Source organism: Arabidopsis thaliana, chromosome 5, assembly GCF_000001735.4.
Source record: "Arabidopsis thaliana chromosome 5, partial sequence".
NCBI lineage: Eukaryota > Viridiplantae > Streptophyta > Magnoliopsida > Brassicales > Brassicaceae > Arabidopsis > Arabidopsis thaliana.
In genome coordinates, this window is record NC_003076.8 from 533029 (window position 1) to 553243 (window position 20215).

Genomic DNA, 20215 nt, shown 5'->3' on the forward strand with positions numbered 1-20215 from the left:
AACAATCTCACAATGGCAGGGGTAGATTTGGAAATATAGAAAGAAGGTCTCAAAAATCACTAAACCCTAATCTCTTTATTTTGGAGAAGACTATAAAATCGATTTTCTCTCACAAATCTTATTCTCTTTCGACTTCAGTGGCGGCGCATTCAGAGATTCAAACTCAGGTGAGTGATCATAATCAGATCTTTTCGCTTTATTGATTTCATATGTAGTCTCTTTCGATTAGTGTGAAAGTTTTGGAATCGACAAATCTTTACGAGTTACTACTACTACTAGAGTACATCGCGATTTGCTTATTCAATCGTTTTTGAGAAATTGAATTGTTCGTCCGTAAAATCAGTTTTGGAATTGAGCTGATAATATTAGAAGATAGATATAGCTTATCTGAAGAGAAAATCGCATAGAAGAGTAGATCTGAGATTTTGTTCTTGAACTAAATATGTCACGATTATTGAAATTGGCAGAGAAAATGGTGGCGACAGGCTTATTCGTGGGGCTAAACAAAGGACACGTTGTTACCAAACGCGAGCAACCTCCTCGCCCTAACAACAGAAAAGGGGTAAGCTCTCTAATGTTACTTACTCTGTTTCTTCTACTTAGTCCTATTTGATTCCATTGGTCACTTTTAGTTTAACTATCGGTGGTTGGTTTAAATATATTTTGAGGTTCATAGTAGAATAGGTCTAGATCATGAGCTTTAGAAGAAACCAATCTTTGAGGATAACTTGAAGTTCCTTGCTCTGTTCATTCTATTTGTTGAGTCTAATAGTCAGGGATTAACCAGATTAAGTTAATTGTCTTCATGTCTTTATCATAGTATGTCTTTGATTCTTCGTAGCCTTGTTGAAAATCTGATTTGCATATTGTTACACTTGTTCCGTTTGTTTTTGTTTATTTTTTGGTAATCTGTTTACATTTTCAAGTTGAGTGTTATGATTTCCTTCTGAAAGAAGATGCATTATAGTATTTGAGGGTTTTTCTGATAATGAGTAATTTGTTATGTGTAGAAAACAAGCAAAAGGACTATTTTTATCAGGAATCTCATCAAGGAAGTTGCGGGTCAAGCTCCCTATGAGAAGAGGATCACTGAGCTTTTGAAGGTTGGTAAAGACAAGAGAGCTCTTAAAGTTGCCAAGCGAAAGTTGGGAACTCACAAGAGAGCTAAACGAAAGAGAGAGGAGATGTCCAGTGTTCTCCGCAAGATGAGGTATCTCCTCTTCCATCTTTTTTCAACAAATATCATTCATTATGCATCTTACTATTTGCTCCTTCATAATGAAATGTTTTTCTTCTTGCTGATTCCTCTTGCTTTTTGTTTCTTTGCAGGTCTGGTGGTGCTGGTGCATCCGAGAAGAAGAAGTGATGCGCTGACTCTGGTTCAGCGCTCTGTTTCTTCTAAACCAGTTTTCTGTTTTTTGAATTTTTTGCAGTACCTTGTGTTTCCTTTGGATATTTTGTAGCAGAGATAATTAAATGTTAAAACGAAACCATTATGACTTTTGAGCCAGTTGTCTTCGGGTGTGGCTATGTCCGGTCCAATCTGGTTTGAAACGAGTTTTTCTTGACCCCATTTTGTAGTCTTTCATAAATTGGTCCTACTTCGAGATTTCAAATATTCGTTACAATGATGATTTGCATAATCGATGTTGATGTGCTTGAAAGTTGCAAATGTTGGTGATCTTTTTAAGTAGTGAGCTAAGCATGATCGGCCACAAAGTTATGTTATTGTGATATATACTAATATATGTGATGATTTATTAGGCCTCGTGTGTTTTCTTAAGGGCCAAGCAACTTTTTATGGGCAGTCATCATCATCCGTCACAATCATCTATTATCCCCCACCATGGCCGTTCTTTTTTAATTTATGGGTGAAAAAATTAAACTATAGACTGATCTATAAGGCAGGACGAAATTATCCTTATAACAAACAAAAAAGAAACATATGATCGTTTATGGATATGTGTTGGTACACATACGTGTGTTAAATGTGGTTCTTAGTTATTGGTCAAGTTAAAAAGGAAAGCAACTTGAGGTGCATGGCTTGTGTTATTAAAGGAAATCAAATTGTTGTACAAATTTGAAAATGATTGGTGCATGTACCAATCACATATATTAATCCATTGTGACGTGATGACGTCAAATATGTGAGAAATTGAACGTAAAAGTGGTGACTAACCTAAGGCCCCGCCTTGATTGTGGGCAACGATTGGGACAAGTGAGCAAAAAGAAAAGAAACCTTCTTTTACCAGTAAACAGACAAGGATAAATATATGAATGACCTAAGGTTAAAAATAAAATATATAATCTAAGATATATAAATTGATTATTCATCAACATCCTATATTTCAGATACACTAAGCTCTTCGGATAGTTTGGATCAAAAACTGTCCACAATAATTTTGGTTTGAGTCAACGAAATATTAGGCTGGCAAAACAATAAGGCTTGCAAGTTGCAACTTTATACTTCGAAGTAAACACATGAATTGCCTCGAAGCTATATTTGTATCCAAGATCAATTAAAATTCATCGGTTAGTTTTATTTGACGAAAAGGAAGGACGACCCATATAAAATTTTGATTAGTATGTGAACACGAGAATATTAATGTAATTAACTGTCTTTGTTACTAATTGTTTATATCTATATAATCATTAGATTTTTTAAAAAACGTATACAATATGATCTAATTAGCGGGAGATTGTCAATCGTAATGATAAGTGTAGGCGTAGGAGTTGCATAACGTTGTTAAGGAAATCGTCGACAGTTTTACTTAGCCATATCAAAAAGGTCCCAAATTGAGGGACCCTCATTGTTTTTTTTTTAGGTTTGGCCAAAATTGATGATGGGGAATAATGTAAATAAGTTTTTCGGCAAAAGACTAGCTAGAGAGAGGGCACACTAATATGGAATTTTCATCTTAGTTAAAATGTTTTATAGGACAACTAAATATCCATCACATGTACTATACATAGGTCATAGACACATAGTCAAGATAGACACATACTTGATTTTTTTTTTGTACACCCATTTCTTAAAGTATTATAAATTATGAAATAAAATAATATTTCATTGATTCTGTCATTCCATTCCTACAACAAATACTCTTGCACAGACTTCGGTATGTTTTTATATTACCAATTAGAGCCTTAACTCCAAGTACCACAACACTACACTGTCACACTATAAAATGAGTAAATGAGATCAGTCAAGCGAAGGACCTAGTCTCAGAAAAGTAAAAGCTGCGAAGTTACTGTAAAGAGAGAATGATCTTCGCAGAAAACTATACATGGAGGCATCTTTTTCCGAGTGTAAAAAATGTAAATATATGATACTATAATGTAAAGATCCGGCTCGGTTTTTGAGCCAAGAAGGTTCCATGCTCTAGGCTTCTAGTGACAAGTAATTTTCATTGTTAATTCTTCCAGAGTACATATATTGTTCTTATTATGAATATCACCAAACAAGACTCGTAAATATGTGTGTATCATCTTTTTCCACGTGACGTTAGCTAGTATGCAATATTTTTATCCTCAAGAAACAGTTACCTATAATAACCCAATTTGGCAAAACATTATTCAGATTCGCTGGTACGTTTTCAAGGACCGGTTTGAACCAAATTTTACTACCTATGTTATGACTAGGAGTCATAGCCTATGACCGAATCTAAGACTTCGATACGAATAAAATATTTATGATACGATCGAGTATACGACCATGAAGATAAAACGGATATAATTTCAACCGTTCGTTTTCTTATCCTATGATTGGCTGTACTAAGAACTTGTTGAATTTAAAGATCGAAGCAAATATTTTTTTGAAAAAAATCATTAGTCTTGCAACTAAAGACAAAATAAGTTGTATACATTTACTGATATTTAATTTAACGATTTAACAAAACAAAAAATTAATAAATAGTATTGGTATTTTAGATGTTGGTAAAATGTAAATTTTTGTTAAAAACAAATACAGTAATAGAAAAAAAATGGTGATGTGTAAAAACAGAGAGTTTGGTTGTCTGTCAGTCACATGTAAGCGAAAAACAGAAGTACAGAGTTTGGGATTTTGTTTTGGGCTCAAATTCTCACGCGTGCATCGAAGCGCGTGTAATTTCAAGATCGAATCTCTCGGTTCTTGCGCGTGGGTTCCCACCTCCCTGACGCACCGTTACTTTTGTCGCCTAGTGGTCCGTGACGGTCACGAGCCTCTTGCTCTCTCCCAAGGCGCGTCGTTTATCTTGCTCATTGTCCCGACATTGATTCGGTCGTCGTTTACTACGTTAGATTTCAGTCTCTTTTACTTCAGTTTTTATCTGAAATTCTTTCAAGAAATATCATATTTTATGTTCGTCGTCTATTATTATTTGTTGTTCGAACTTTCACAACTGATATTGTAAAACAATTGGAGTCATTTTAATTACTAGACCAAGTCAGATAAATTCATTTGACGTCTAATATAAATACGGTATACTTAAAAAATTCATAGATGTATGATTTTGTATTTTTCCTCATTTCTTATTTTTGGGTGCTAATTAAGATAGTACAAAAATAGCATGTATCATAGTGCAACTTATCGATGTTGGCCAATGACTTTTATCAATAAAACTCCAAGATTTGTCTTCTAGTTGGTAAAGCATCATTCCTCTAAAATCATTGTTGACAAAGCAAAATTACAGTATTTGTCTAGACGAGTATCTATGTGTTAATCAATACTTATATTCCTTATTAATTTAACTATGGTATTAAACTAATAACAATATTTTGACTTACTACAATAATTCATCATTTCATTTCTTATCCTCGCTATATAAGATGAACTTTTTTGTCCATCAATATTGTTTTGTCGTTTTCAAAACTATATATATGTTTTTTTTTTCTTTTCGAAAACTATATACATTATCAAAGATCATTCATGCATTGCGCAAAAATAATCTAATATACTTAGCGGGTTGGTCTCCACTACTCATATTACGTATATTTATACATACACACACTCGAAAACAAATACTATTACTATTAGTAACTTTATGAAGAAATATTAATTTTGTATTATAAATTAGGCAGCAAGACGATACTTCTCGGGACTGACAAAGAACGTTCCTTTGCAGTGCATAACGAAATCATTGTCCCTTAATTACTTCCAATAATATTTTCTGCAATATATCATTATATAATCACTATGATTCATGCAATAGCTACAAGGTAATACTATTACAATCATTTTAATATTAATCACTATCACATATTAATATATATCGTTTTCCTATTTCTTACTACAAAAAATATTCAAATATAATGCTCTTCCGGCTTTCTGGATGTGAGGGTTAGACGTTAGTTAGTTTCAGCACATGTTTAAATGAAATCTTGTATATATGTCATGAATATGTATTTACTAATTGTTACAAAATCATATGTGATGATTAACTCATGATATGAGGAACAAATCTTTAACAAAGTCAATAATTGAATTTCATTGTTGCAGTAATGCGTGTTAAATTGAAATTTTAGTTCAAATTACCTACGAATTTGAGTATACGTAGTTTAGTTAGATGTTCAAATAGCTAGCTTGTAGATAAAGTCTCAAATAGATTCTTCTTTGCTTTACATCAAAATCATCAAAAAGTCTAATTAAAGTATTCCGTAAAAGAGACTATAATTTTAAAAATGGAATAATCAGAAAACTATGCGGCATTTGGACCGATATCATCATAAACTATAGTTTAAATTTGTTTATGAGATATTAGACTCAAAAGCTCTCCACAATATTTGGTGACATGTAGTTCAGTTCATATGGCTTAAAAAGAAACATAAAGCACGTACAAGTCACATGTACGTAGTATAATCAAGTCTTTAGGTGAATAATCCGGAACTGGTAATGTTCTTTTGGTAATGTGCTTTTGAATGTCATAGATTAAAATAGATAATTTTTTGACAGAAACTAAAGGTCACCGATTTAAAATTCCATTTTAGTTTTCAGACATTTTAATTCCAAGTGTTGTCATACTTTTTCATGGTTAAACTAAAAAATGTTATCTCTAAATTCCAACAAAAAAATGGATTCTTAATATTATGCCTTCTCGTAGCTAATGATATGGATCATGGTTATAGCTGCTGCGACAGAAATACTTTGATTAATGTGCTGCAAGCTAAGTTGGTTAGAGATTTCAATTAAAAAAAAAACAACAACAGGAGAATATGTATATATAACCTCATTCAAAATTTTGAATAAATAAAAATATGTTATATAATAGAACACATTACACGCATGTATGATGATATCTTCATACTGAAAAATGAAAAATAAATTCTGCAACAGAAAAAAAACCCTAATTTTAATAGAAAATCCAAAAAAGAAAACCCAAAACTAGTAACGAAAATTTAATAGAAAAAACAAAAACCTAGTATAGATCGATCGATGTACTAACTTCAAACTAAGTACATAAGATCATACCACACCCAATAAGAAACTAATAAAAGCATAATTGCATCATCACATATATTGATCACTTAGAGAGATGATTGTTTATATATTGCTAGTAGAAGAAGAACTGAAATTATTAGAGACTTCACTCCACGAACTTGTTGCAGCTGCGGTGGATGCTGCAGCAGCGCCATGAATATTCCAGAGCTGTTGTTCGTCTCCAAAAAGTTGTCTAGACAAGTTGAGCTGATTGTTACTATCTTCCATTTTCACTGAAGCTAATTGCGACGCGGTGGCTGTAACCATAGCTGATGAAGCAGACGAAGAAGAGGAGATAAGGTTATGGAAAATGTTCTTAGGTCGATACTGACCCGACCCGGTAACCAATCCGTAACCTGGATTCTGCTGCTCCATTTGATGTTGTTGATCAAACGGGTCTAAACCGCCTAAAGGAAGTTGGTTTGTTGCCGGGAATCTCCACTGGTCAAAACCGTTTAAAAGAGCCGCCGCTCCTCCACTGCTTCCACCGCCTATATGATAAGAAGGAGCTGAAACGGCACCGTATTGTAAGGTGAAGTTGTCTGTGAAGTCTAAAGGAGGCATAAGCTTAAGAGGAGGCAAAGATGATCCAAGTCCAAGTATGTTGTTGTTATTGCTGTTATGATCATGTCCGGGGATTAACCCTGCGTTGTAAGAAGACAGCAACGAGCTTAGAGACGATGACGAAGAAGGTGGTCCCATCTGATTGTTAGCCATGGCTCGGTGGTGGTATTGGTCGTTGCTCGTGGCGCTGTCTTGTGACTTGCTGTTACCGCTACTGGTGCTACCGCCACCTCCACCGCTGCTGTTTTTGGTTCTTTTGTTTCTACGGCAACCGCCACCGACGGGAACGCTCCTTAGAGCACCGCCACGTGTCCAGTAACGACGGCATGCTTTGCAGAAGTGGCGAGGTTGAGTGAGACTGTAGTTGTTGAAGTAACAGAATTTGGTGTTAGTTGAGTCACATCTTGGACACTTCAAGGCTGTTTCAGGTAATGGTATGTTGGCTAGCCTTGCTCTTTCCGCCATCGAACCTGGTCGGATTAACCCGCCAGGTCCACCGGGAACAGCGACTCCGCCGTTACCGTTGTTGTGGTGAAGCTGCGGAGGCGTTTGTTGCTGTTGCGGTGGGAGGGGATGGTGAGGAAGAAACTGTTGGTTGATGTTATTTCCCGTGAATCCAACGGTGGTTGTGATTGGTTGATGCTAAAGAGAGGAAGAAATGATTCAAAAACAACACAAAAAGTTTTTAGAATATGTGAAAATTTTGATAAAGAAGGAAAGAAAGAATTAATTTTATGAGTATATTCAAATTCAACCACAGATATACAAAGATTAAAAGTGACAAAAGGAACAAGAATATTATTATCCTTTTTTCTTGTTTGTTTAATCTCTCTTTATGTTTTTTTTTCTTCTTCTTTAAATTGGTTCTTGAGTACTCATAAATTATAAAACCAAAGAAAGCCAACAAAAGCCATTTAGAGTAAAAGAAGAGATAATCGGATCATGAACTTACTTGTTGTTGCCAGTTTGATGAATGATCAGGATAAGTAGGAAATGAAGAAAAAACCATCTTTGATCTTTCTTCTTTGATGATATCTTCTCTCTTTAGTTTTCTGTTTTTTTTTGAGCAAATAAAGGATTTAAAGCTGATTTTTTTTTTGGTGAAGGCTTATATGAAGAAGTGGAGAATTACATCAATAAAAACAAAGGGAAGAGCTTTAGAGAGAGGAAAGAAGAGGAGATGAGAGCTTAGCGAAAGATAGAGAGAGAAGGCAAAGGTAAAGGAAGAACCTTTATTCATTTATATACATACCCACACATATACACATATATATATATATATAGAATATGTTTGAATATCATATTAATTATATATATAGATGAATAAAATAAGAATTGAGTGTGTCCACAGTGTTATTGCGAGGCTCTTTTTGTTTTATATATTATATACATATTTGCTTAGGGTTTTGGGAAGGTGGAGGAGAGTGAGTGTGTCCGATTGCTTAACCCATAAGTTTCTTTCTGATTCTCTCTTTCTGGCAATACTGCTACTTCTGTACTATGTGTGCAAATTATACATATACACAGTTTTAGAAAATAAAAGAAAAAAGCACTTAGCTTGACTGGTTGTATGGTTTAAACTTTAAAGTCAGTAAAAATCAGAAAACATTGATGTACGTCAAGATATTTAGAAACGTTTTAATTAGCATGCAAAAAATCGAAAAATAAAATAAAAGATGATAAACGTTAGGATTGGATCTAGGTGACGTTAGTACTTAGTGGTATTCAAGAGAAAACTGCAATTGTGATATATCTTAGTTGTTCTATAAGAAAATTAGGGCTGATATGATATCTACTGCTTTTGTGGACTATATCAGCTACAAATCTAATTATACAGAAGAGAAATTGGTTGTGCTTGAATTTTAGTACGTCTATATACCTCAACTTTAACTAAACAAGTAACTAATAGATTGGACTAAAATGGGCCAACACTAATTACTAAATAATATTAGATGATATTGATTTAAAATGTATTGAGAATGAGTAGATTAAGTTGATGAAAAGAATAGTATATAGTATTTATTTTGACGGCAATTGAAAAACAGTCCAACATTCTTCCGAAGTGTCCCCAACCAATTTCGCTTTTCTTTCCCTCGAACCGCCGCGATGTCTCTTTTTTTCCTTTTCCAGACAAAAAACATTATTTTTGCATGGGAATTGCAAATTTTGAACTTTCCTAGCACACGCGCCATTTAAGCGCGTAAATTGAATCTAACTAGCTTCGGTAAACCAACCTAACCGGAGACTAAATTTGTTAGACCAATCAAACAGAAGGAAAATAGCCAATAGATTCAACACGGTTAGTTTTGGTTTAAAACAATAGTTTCTGTTTCCGTTGAAATATCGCATCAAGTTCGAATAAAAAGGAAAATTGGATAAACAAACATTTGTTGGCCTATGAATTGATTTTACAGTCTCTCTCAATTGAACACTAAACCAGATGTATAATTTTTTAGTATACCAATTAGATCATTACTTCTTCTTCTTGAAGAATTTGGGAATAGAAGCTCGGTCAGCGAGTATCAATGGATCCCGAGTTCCAGCAAACCGGGCCTGAGGTTCCAGAAGCAATGCAAGAACTGGATGAAGAATGAGCGGAGCTATGTTGAGATTGGTGATGTGTAGATGAAGAAGAAGATACTCTGTTCTGTTCTTGCTTCTGTTCTTGCATCAGTTTCAAAATGTAAGCATCATCATGGACCGAGAAAGGTGTGCTGCTCACAACAAAATTTACGAAGATTTCAATTCCGATTTAAGAGATAGCAGAACTGATTTTGATTTTGAGAAGAAATGTTGTTTATTTTTACCTATTGAAGTCGAGGTGTACAAGTTGCATATCTTCAGAAATCTCGATTTCGACTACTGCGTGAGGGTTTGTCTATAGAGATGGAAATAGATTAGGATATCGAAAAACATGAAATAGAAACTACGGACGAGAAAGAGATTTTTGAAGTACCTCAAGTAGAATGAATGGTAAGGTAAATCCTTCTGCTGGGCCTTGAGTCTTCACAACCATCTCTTGATTTCTCGACATAAGACTCTCAAGACTTGAGACCTGATGATAACAACATTTGAGTAACATTATAAGCAAAACGTAGAAAGACGGTTTAACATTTCATTAAGACAACATAAAATGATTCAATACACGACGTATCTATGGATTCTAGAAAACCTGCAATATCAATAACTTTTGTCATCTATTGACATGCATAACAAGATCTCAAATTCTAAGAGAGTCTTGTATTTAAATTTTCCATCAAACAGAAAGAAGATCACCTTTTCTCTCAACTCTTTAAGAAAAGCAGCCTTCTTTTGCACACTGCTCATAACTTTATTACGATCCATCTGCAAATAGAGGTAGAGAGATTAGTAGAGAAGACGAAGAGAGAGAGCAATTACATAGATGAGATAACTGAAAGGAAAAGCTTGGAAGCTAAACCTTGACTTCTTCCACATCCTTTTTGCAGGTAATAGGAAGTCCTTTCCACCGGATTTCCTTTTTATCCCTTGCAATAATATCCAACGCCATGAACACATTGAGCGCATCGTAGACTCTCCGCCTTATGTTCTTCTCATTGTACTGATTGAACATAAGAGAATGTTGTTATAGCTTTTTTTTTTTCCAAATAACTCAAGACAGATGATATGAGCTTTCCATCTCGCTATACCTCATTTTCATTCAAAGGCTTCTCTGCGTTTTGCTTAATTGTGGCAAAATCTGAAATAATTTCGTCTGCAACCTGGAATCACAAGAGCCACAGTCTCAAACGTAGATTTTCACATTTTCTGATACAATGCCTCTATATAAGGGCAAGACTCCTGATTAGAAGAAGAATTTGAGACAATGCTCAACAACTAACTTAGAGGATTGCTTCTTGAAGTGAATACTTGTTCATATAAAGATCAATTCTAATGCGTCTTAAACTGAAAACTCATTGATTACATCACCAATTCCTTAATGGAACAAAGAGAGTAATACCTCCTTGTAAGTAGTTATCTTCTTGGCTTCCAACTTCTGACAAACTGTGTGAAGTTAAATCAAAATCAGCAAAACAACAATACTTTCACTTCAGGCATGTTTGAGCTAAGAGAGATATATCACTGACCCATAACACTGAATTGACGAAGCCCGCCTCCAGAAGTTCTTGATTGCCCTTTCTTCTCTGATCTTTTAAACACAAATTCAATACAGACATTTTAGCTCCAAGTAAAAAAACCAGAGACTTTGTGAGTAAGAAGAATAATTAACACTGACCCAATTTCAGAATCATCATCAACAATCAATTTCCTTCTCACTGGAGTTTTCTCAACGCTCACTGAAGGATGTTGCCTCTGCTTCTCTGGAGTGACAAACAACTCCATCTCCATACTCATCCTTCTCTACACAATTTACCAATTAACAAAGTTAGCTACACGAAATCAAATCAATTAGTTGTTCATGTCTCAAATCCATCGTTGACTAAAACCGATGAATCAATAGACACAATCTAAAAAACCCTAAATTGTTGACAGCTCCAATTTCAATTTTTTAACAAAAGCTAAACAAAATTTATGAAATGGGAATCATCAACCAGTTGGATTAGATCTAACGATGGTGAAGAAAACCCTAGTTCAGAGAAATAAAGGCTAAAGCTCGAATCCGTTTCAAAAGATCAAAGAACGAACCAGTGATCGATCTTCCAATGGCGGAATAAAAAAAGATGGAGATTTTTTTTCTAGGGTTTTGGTTTTACTCTTTTTATTACACAGAGATGCGAACAACAACCAAAAAAAAAAAATCGGAGATGAAATTACTTTGGGTGAGAGTTCCCGCTATAAACAAACAAACAAACTGTAACAACAAACAAACACAGAATTCTCCATAGCCCATCAAAAGCCTCAACAAAAACAAAACACACGCACTCTCTGTGTTCGAACCCAACCGCTACGGTGTCGTTTTTCAACTTTGGCGGGGGATTTAAATGGGCCTTTTGTAACTCTTTGTAATTTTAAGCCCGTTGGGCTAATTATATGTCTAAAATCGATCACGTATTAAACTCTTTGATAATCGATAACGTTACCAAATAAATAATGAAAATTTGGCTGTCTCTATTACATATGTTGACAGTTGTGTTTGTATTCGATCCAATTGTTTAAAAAATAATAATATTAAGTTCACTGAATCTTGAAAAAATGTTTGGTACGTATGCATTTAAGTTATTGAAAACATTATCGCTAGCTTATAAAGTTTATGATTTTTTCGTCTTATATATAAGACATGGTCCGTATCATCAACTTGTAACTATTAAAAAAAAAAACTCACTATTCTCATATACTTTTTATTTCTTTTCTAAGATGCTTATAGTTTTACACGTTAGTGCTTTAAGCCTGCAACGTGTGAGAAGGTTGCGTTGCACTTTCACTAGATCGAAAGAATATATGCATAGTTGCTTGATCCTTTTTCTTTTTCTTCTTTATACGATGATCGTACTCGTATAGTACTGAAAACTATATGATAAATTTCAGCATAACTGTTTGTTCAAGTTGTTAACCGATTAAAAGCTTTAAAGTTTGAAAAAGGATATGTTTATGATAATTGCAACCACTTGGTACTTGCCACTTGTTCTCCATGATTGTTTTTTTTCTCTCCATATGAAGATTAAATTAAATTATTTTGTTTGTAGTTTTAACTAGTTCGAGTTGATAAGAAAGTTTGGAGCATGGCCATGAGAACCAAAGCTGTTCCTAGTTCCTACGCTGCTTGATTGCGGAGAGTCATTCTCTTACTCATTGCTTCATCATCATTTCCAACCGTTTAGAGTTTCACTAGCCATGTTTCTCTTCTTCACCTCTTTTTTTGTTTAACCTTTATGTATACCTTCCTTCTCGTATACCTTAATCAGACCGGTATGGACTAATCAATTCCTCATGCTATTCATAGCTATGCACTATCATAAGATTTTGAAACAATATAACTTCAAATTTGATTTGTTTACTTTGATGTTTCTATGTGTTGTCAGAATATATAAATATATGTTTTGTCATTACAAAAAAAAGAAATAGTGTGATCTATTTAAATGTTTGTTTGCTGTTTGTATATCTGTCGTTGTTTTGGGAGATGAGAGGTGGCAACTCCCAATATCTTTTTGGGGTCATCTTCAATGTCTTCTCAGATCTCAATTATTGAGTTTTTAAAGTCATGTTTGATTCTTTCTTCTCTTTTTTTTGGTTCACTAATTCTACTCTTTAATTAGTCTTCTTTTTTTGTCAACTTTCGTTTATATCACATAAACAATTATATCTATTGCAGTAAATATATTATTCATAATGTTCAAGTGTCCCTTGAGGAACTGAACATACAATAAACAAAATAATGTTACCGTATCATATGGTATGCGTATTTATTCCAGTAGCTTTTTCTTTCTTAACATCTGAAATCTAGTAGAGTAATAGACTATTTATTTAATTTTGGAAATTTAATATGTTTTTTATATTTTTCCTATGTTTGCCCAAAATTGTTTTTACACAATCATTACTCGCCTTCATAAATTAAAAACTGACATGGTGAAATACATCAACAAGCTAATATGATACTCATAAAACTGACTCAAAATGCATTTTTTTTTTTTAAAGTAAAAAATATGTTGTCCTCGTAGTTATCCTCAAACTCTTTGATTCGATTGTTTTAGAATTTATAATACACTTAGATAGTCAACAAAGCTGGATTAGTTAATTAAATTCGTAGGCCGATGTATACTAAACACTGATGATGACGCATAATCCTACTTCAATGGATAAATAACTATACATAAAAAATAGTATTAATTTTGTTACACTCACTGGGGGCACAATAATGCAATTCGTCACTACAATTGATTTAAATAATATTTTAGGATTAGTAATCATATCACTCAACTAATCACCAACAATGTCTCCACATAGACCACAACTATCTAGCAAGATTATAACAACACCTATCACAAACAAGAGTTTTCGCTACATATACAATACATACAAAAAAATCATATACACATCGGTAACGAGAAATCATACATATATCATACACATAAAATTCAATTACTCACATCAAACTCAAGACACATCATAATTCTATTCTTGATATATAAAAAGTTGTTGCTTGTAACAAGATAGATGCGAAATTCGGTTTATTACAAGATGATTAAATATTACTTTTTTTTTTTGAAAAGACAAAAGTTAACCGGTTTATTTCCCTTAATTATTTTTGGCATTTGAATGATATGAAGCTTTTTATTTTGTTTATCTAATTAAAAAATTCCGCAAACCGGTTTTAATTATCAAATTTATTGGTTGATAAGCACATGTAACACCACGATAAGCAAAGCATAAAATCGTAAGAGAGAAAAAGAAACATTGTTTAATTTGTCTAGATGGAACCTATAAAAATAAGACTAGTTAATAAGAGATAGAGAGAGAGAGTGGGGATCAGGTGGTATCTAGTTCAGGCTCCTTCTCTCTTTTTCTCTTTCACTCAGCCACGAACGAACCTTCCCCTTAATCCAATCTTCTTCTTACATAAACACCTCTCCTCCCCCACCGTTTCCAAAAGAGAGAAGCTTTCTCACTAACACCAAAAACAAGTCTTTGAAGAAGAATAAAAAGATTGGATTTTGATAAGTTTAGTGAAAATGGGGGAGCTTTTGTGTTCTTCACTGTGGAACCCGTCACGATTCATTGTTGCTTCTCTCAAAAGGTATTTTCTGGGTTTAGCTTCTTAGAGGTTCTTCGTTCTTAAAGGTCTGTTTTTTTTTAGGTTGTGATACTTTGAATGTAAAAAAGGGAAGATTTTTAGTTTCGATATGTATATCTCTCGGATGGGTTTGAGTCGGAGTTTCCCGCCGCTTTTTGGGGGATTTCGGGAAATTCTAGGGTTAGGGTTGGATATTGTCTTCCTCTAGCAGTCTCTGCCACTTTTAAAATCTCTTCATCTTTCTTTGAGAGTGAAAGAGGTTTTTTTATTTGTTTGTGTCTTCCTGGGAATCGAGATTCTGGATCTTAATCAATATGTGGGTTAATTGGGAGATCTGGGATTTGGGAGATCTTGTGGTGGATTGAAGAAAAAGCAAGGTTGTAGATTTTGAAAAATGAAAGGTTCAATTCTTACTGTTTTGTCAATGGAGAATCATCATCCGTCAACGCTTTTATCTATGGATTCTAGTGGCTCATCTCATGAAGAGCTTGATTTGGAGATGAACAATGGTAATAGGCAAATCACTCTTTATAATCCACCAGACATTAATCTGCCTTTGTCTGTAGGAAGAAGCTCTCCTTCTTGGAATTTGGATTCTTGTGATAACATTTTGGATGTTGGTCTTAGCTCTCATGTCTATGAGACCGAGACGTTTCTCAATGTGGTCCCGAGTAAAGTAGCTAAGAAGTGTTTGAAACGAGGGGATAGTATGTGGGGAGCTTGGTTTTTCTTTAGCTTCTACTTCAGACCGGCGTTGAATGAGAAATCCAAGTCTAAGGTCATTAGGGAAAGTGGTGGTGGTGGAGGAGGAGGAGGAGGATGTTTTACTGGGTTTGATAAATCTGATCTCAAGCTCGATGTTTTTCTTGTTCAGCATGATATGGAGAACATGTATATGTGGGCTTTTAAGGATAAACCTGAGAATGCGCTTGGGAAAATGCAGTTGAGAAGCTATATGAATGGGCATTCTCGTCAAGGTGAGCGTCCGTTTCCGTTTAGTGCGGAGAAAGGGTTTGTTCGGTCTCACAGAATGCAGAGGAAGCATTACAGGGGACTCTCTAATCCTCAGTGTCTTCACGGGATTGAGTTTGTGGCTTCGCCGAGTTTGTTTGGTGTCGGTGAAGAAGATAAGAAGAGATGGATGGAGCTCACGGGTCGAGATTTGAAGTTCACTATCCCTCCTGATGCTAGTGATTTCGGTTCATGGAGAAATCTTCCCAACACAGACATCGAGCTAGAGAGACCAGCTCATGTTACTAAAGCAGCACCGAATAACGCCAAGAAGATTCTCAATGGCTCCGGCTTACATTTGACAAGCAATGCGTCTTTCAGTAGCAATGGGGACTCGTCTGATCAATCTCCAGGAGGAGGAGTCATCAACAACAAGAAGAGAAAAGAGTTTCTATCTCCTGGAAGCAGCGAAGAAGAATGCTGTTTGACTGTTAACAACATCGAGACCCACCACGCCAAGGACCCGCCCAGTTGGGTAAACGACTTCACGGGAGTGATGAAGAATAGCTGCGGACCTGTAACTGCTGCAAAAACCGTCTATGAGGACGAAGAAGCTTATCTGGTCGTAATAACTCTACCATTTGTGGATTTGAACACCGTGAAGGTTTCATGGAGGAACAATATCACAAATGGAATCGTGAAGGTCACGGGACTAAGCACTTCGAGGGCTTCGTTTGTGAAGAGACGGGACCGGACTTTCAAGCTGGTTGATCAGATGGCTGAGCATTGTCCTCCAGGGGAATTCATGAGGGAGATACAATTGCCGAATCGGATTCCGGAAGAAGCAAATATTGAAGCATACTTTGATGGGACTGGACCAGTTTTAGAGATTGTGGTTCCAAAATTGAGAGGAGGAGTGGAGGAAGAACACGAGGTTAGAGTTTGTCTACGGTCACACCACCTCGGATGAAAGATGCAACCATGTTTTAAAGTGTTTGTAGAAGCATTTTGTTGTGTACAATGGGGAAATAAGCATAAGCAAAAGCAGAAAGTGCTGTTTTTTAAGTATAACTTTTTCACTTTAGTTTTTTTTTTGTCTTCGTTTCTAAAAAGTATATTCTTCAGAGCAAGTTGTATTTAACCACAATTTTATTTGATTAGTAAACACTATTTTATTTATAAAAAGGCTAAATTGTCTACAACAAAAAATATATGTAACAAAGGTTTTTCATATGTAAACAAAGTAAAATATAGGTTGTGATCATCAAACATGATGTAGTGGTTTATTTTTGTTTTATCTCCAAAAGAAAGTAGTCTTACTTTTATCGTTCTCACTTTTTTCTAGTTTGATCACATTTCTTCGAAGCTTTGTTAAATATTCAACACACTTATGTGAATCTGACATGTAAAGAAATTTTCATAACAAAGCTTTCTACCAAGTGACCACTAAAGCATTGTTAAGAGAAAGGGGTCACCAATGACCAAACAATAGAGAGAAAGTACTTAGATCAAAGAAAATGTAGAACATAAAATCCAACACTAAATTGAGAGAGTTCAAATAAAAAGACAAAATAACTAAGAGAACACTTAGTCGACTTCCTCGATCTTGGGACCAGCACCACCTGATGCAGGAGGAGCTTCATCCTCGTCCATTCCAGAAGCTCCAGGACCACCAGCTTCACCACCAGCTCCTCCTTGGTACATCTTAGCGATGATCGGATTGCAAACACTCTCCAACTCCTTCATCTTGTCTTCAAACTCGTCAGCTTCACCCAATTGGTTACCATCTAGCCATTGGATTGCTTCCTCAATAGAGTCCTCAACCTTCTTCTTGTCTGCAGCTGGAAGCTTCTCACCGATCTTCTCATCACGGATGGTGTTCCTCATGTTGTAAGCGTAGTTCTCAAGAGCGTTCTTGGCCTCGACCTTCTTCTTGTGCTCCTCATCCTCAGACTTGTACTTCTCCGCTTCTTGAACCATCTTCTCAATATCCTCTTTAGACAAACGACCCTTGTCATTAGTGATTGTGATCTTGTTCTTCTTTCCAGTGGTCTTGTCCTCAGCAGAGACGTTGAGGATACCATTGGCGTCAATGTCGAAGCAGACAGTGATTTGAGGGACACCTCGTGGAGCAGGGGGAATTCCAGAAAGCTCAAATTTACCGAGGAGGTTGTTGTCCTTGGTCCTAGCCCTCTCACCTTCAAAAACTTGGATCAACACTCCAGGCTGGTTGTCCGAATAAGTTGAGAAGACCTGTTCCTTCTTGGTTGGAATGGTTGTGTTTCTTTGAATCAAAGTGGTCATGACACCACCAGCAGTTTCAAGACCAAGGGAGAGAGGTGTGACATCAAGCAAGAGAAGGTCTTGGACCTTTTCGTTTCCTTCACCGCTTAGGATCGCAGCCTGAACAGCTGCACCATAAGCTACAGCCTCATCAGGGTTGATAGACTTGCAAAGCTCTTTGCCGTTGAAGAAGTCCTGAAGCAATTGCTGAACCTTAGGGATACGGGTGGATCCACCAACAAGGACAATCTCGTGAACAGTGCTCTTGTCCATCTTAGCATCACGGAGACACTTCTCAACAGGCTCCATACACTTCCTAAAGAGATCCATGTTCATCTCTTCGAATCTAGCACGGGTGATTGGAGAATAGAAGTCAGCTCCACCATATAAAGAGTCAATCTCGATGGTCGTTTGAGCGGTGGAAGAAAGAGTCCTCTTTGCTCTCTCACAAGCTGTTCTCAATCTCCTGAGGGCTCTCGGTTGACCGGTGATATCCTGCTTGTTCTTTCTCTTAAACTCTTGAACAAAATGGTTAACCATTCTGTTGTCAAAATCTTCCCCACCAAGATGAGTATCACCAGCTGTTGCCTTCACCTCAAAGATACCCTCTTCGATTGTAAGAAGAGAGACATCAAAAGTACCACCACCAAGATCAAAGATCAAAACATTCTTCTCTCCAACACTTGTGGCCTTCTTGTCAAGACCATAAGCAATGGCTGCAGCAGTGGGCTCGTTGATGATACGCAAAACATTCAAACCAGCGATGACACCAGCATCCTTTGTAGCCTGACGTTGAGAGTCATTGAAGTAAGCAGGAACAGTGACGACAGCGTTCTTGACCGTAGTGCCAAGGAAAGCCTCAGCGATCTCACGCATCTTAATAAGAACCATGGAAGAGATCTCTTCAGCAGCGAACTGTTTCTCTTCTCCCTTGTATTCGACGACAATCATTGGTTTCTCTGCAGTTCCGGAGATGATAGTGAAAGGCCATAACTGTCTGTCACTTTGGACAGATGCGTCACTGAATCTACGACCAATCAACCTCTTTGCATCTGTCACAATTAGCAAACAAAATAGAGTTTAGTCAACCAAACAATCCCAAAACAAAACATCAACTTCAACTAAAATTCTTTGTTCAAACTAATGAAAAATCCTAAATTCACAGGAAGAGTTCATAATATAACGCAAACAAGTGATTCAAAAACTTCTAAGCAATTAAGATCATCCTATAAACCCTAAAAACTCTTACTTCAACTCAAATACGAATCAACAGAGCATAAGATGAGATTAACCAAACCCTATAAATTCGTACTTTAACTCAAATACGAATAAACAGAGCATAAAGATGAGATTTACATACCGAAAACAGTGTTAACAGGGTTCATGGCGACTTGGTTCTTAGCAGCATCACCGATCAACCTCTCGGAGTCAGTGAAAGCAACGTACGAGGGAGTGGTTCTGTTTCCTTGATCATTAGCGATGATCTCAACACGGTCGTGTTGCCACACTCCGACGCAAGAGTACGTCGTACCAAGATCGATACCGATCGCAGGACCTTCTCCTTTACCAGCCATTATCACACGAAGATAGAAAAAGCTAAGAAAAAGTTTAAGAGCAGCAAAGAGAAAGAATAGAGCTAGGTTTTTAGGTTTGTGAAGAAAGAGCGTTGAAGTCTTGTTTTTTATAAGGCTGAGACTTGAGTTTCCAGAATGTTCTGTAATTATTTATAACCGTTGGATTATGTTTGAGGTTGATCTGACGGTAGCTAAGTGATAGATTCCTTTTCCAAATCCTAGGCAAATATGTTCCTGGAAAAAAAGAGGAAAAAACTGATATTGTCCAAATTTTGAAAAGGGAAAAAGTGATATTGTCCAAAAACTGAAAAGCGCGTGTTGAAAATTGGAAAACTGCTCTATAACGTTCATATGTGGGGTCGATTTATTTATTACTTGACACGTAAGATTTCGTAGTAGAGTAATGGGCCAGTAAGACATACTAAAGGCTGTCATTGGCTGTGGGCCGAGGTGAGGCTTTTCTTTTTACTGATTGGGCATAGGTATAAGCGAAGCTATTTATTTGATTTGTCTGTTACACTACAAAGGCTTTGAGGATAAGAAAATTCACAGTCCTACTGATTTCACTGTTTTGTATATGTTTCAAATATCCGTAGCTTCGTATATAGTTTTGAAATAAAGCATAAAACATCAAAGTAAAAAATCCAGATAAAATCACAAATCCAAAGCTATAACCAA

General features: G+C 35.8%; 5 protein-coding genes and 2 long non-coding RNA genes across 9 annotated transcripts, besides 1 other annotated feature; 2 read left to right on the forward strand and 5 right to left on the reverse strand.

The window, feature by feature from the left end:
• Positions 1-29: 29 nt before the first annotated feature.
• AT5G02450 (Ribosomal protein L36e family protein) lies at positions 30-1701 on the forward strand. Its single transcript, NM_120323.4, has 4 exons — positions 30-167; positions 468-562; positions 1011-1210; positions 1330-1701. The coding sequence occupies exons 2-4, from the start codon at positions 473-475 to the stop codon at positions 1364-1366; spliced, it is 327 nt and encodes a 108-aa protein (NP_195865.1). The 5' UTR covers positions 30-167; positions 468-472; the 3' UTR covers positions 1367-1701.
• Positions 1702-2015: 314 nt separating this feature from the next.
• On the reverse strand, positions 2016-2228 carry AT5G00850. Its single transcript, NR_142444.1, has one exon. It is a non-coding gene; the product is annotated as an other RNA (long non-coding RNA).
• A 3992-nt stretch (positions 2229-6220) lies between these two features.
• Positions 6221-8288, reverse strand: AT5G02460 (Dof-type zinc finger DNA-binding family protein). The gene is made up of 2 exons (NM_120324.4): positions 7974-8288; positions 6221-7663 (listed from the first exon to the last, which is right to left on the reverse strand). Exons 1-2 carry the CDS (start codon positions 8028-8030, stop codon positions 6521-6523), a joined length of 1200 nt encoding a protein of 399 aa, NP_195866.1. The 5' UTR covers positions 8031-8288; the 3' UTR covers positions 6221-6520.
• Positions 8289-9289: 1001 nt separating this feature from the next.
• Positions 9290-11927, reverse strand: DPA (Transcription factor DP). 3 transcript variants are annotated; one of them, NM_180697.3, is made up of 10 exons: positions 11687-11927; positions 11277-11401; positions 11128-11189; positions 11001-11044; positions 10690-10761; positions 10461-10601; positions 10298-10366; positions 9978-10076; positions 9829-9899; positions 9290-9735 (listed from the first exon to the last, which is right to left on the reverse strand). In NM_180697.3, exons 2-10 carry the CDS (start codon positions 11393-11395, stop codon positions 9534-9536), a joined length of 879 nt encoding a protein of 292 aa, NP_851028.1. In that variant the 5' UTR covers positions 11396-11401; positions 11687-11927; the 3' UTR covers positions 9290-9533. The 3 variants fall into 3 exon arrangements, with proteins under 3 accessions (NP_851028.1, NP_195867.2, NP_851027.1); NM_180696.2 differs by having other exon boundaries at positions 9293-9735; positions 11816-11910; NM_120325.4 differs by having other exon boundaries at positions 11277-11687.
• Positions 11928-12716: 789 nt separating this feature from the next.
• On the reverse strand, positions 12717-12925 carry AT5G00855. The gene has a single exon (NR_142445.1). It is a non-coding gene; the product is annotated as an other RNA (long non-coding RNA).
• A 1482-nt stretch (positions 12926-14407) lies between these two features.
• On the forward strand, positions 14408-16968 carry AT5G02480 (HSP20-like chaperones superfamily protein). Its single transcript, NM_120326.3, has one exon. The coding sequence runs from the start codon at positions 15124-15126 to the stop codon at positions 16648-16650; it is 1527 nt and encodes a 508-aa protein (NP_568100.1). The 5' UTR covers positions 14408-15123; the 3' UTR covers positions 16651-16968.
• Positions 14839-14937: a sequence feature (AT5G02480.uORF1).
• Positions 16969-17006: 38 nt separating the features above from the next.
• Hsp70-2 (Heat shock protein 70 (Hsp 70) family protein) lies at positions 17007-19799 on the reverse strand. Its single transcript, NM_120327.5, has 2 exons — positions 19324-19799; positions 17007-19015 (listed from the first exon to the last, which is right to left on the reverse strand). The coding sequence occupies exons 1-2, from the start codon at positions 19535-19537 to the stop codon at positions 17268-17270; spliced, it is 1962 nt and encodes a 653-aa protein (NP_195869.1). The 5' UTR covers positions 19538-19799; the 3' UTR covers positions 17007-17267.
• Positions 19800-20215: the final 416 nt, after the last annotated feature.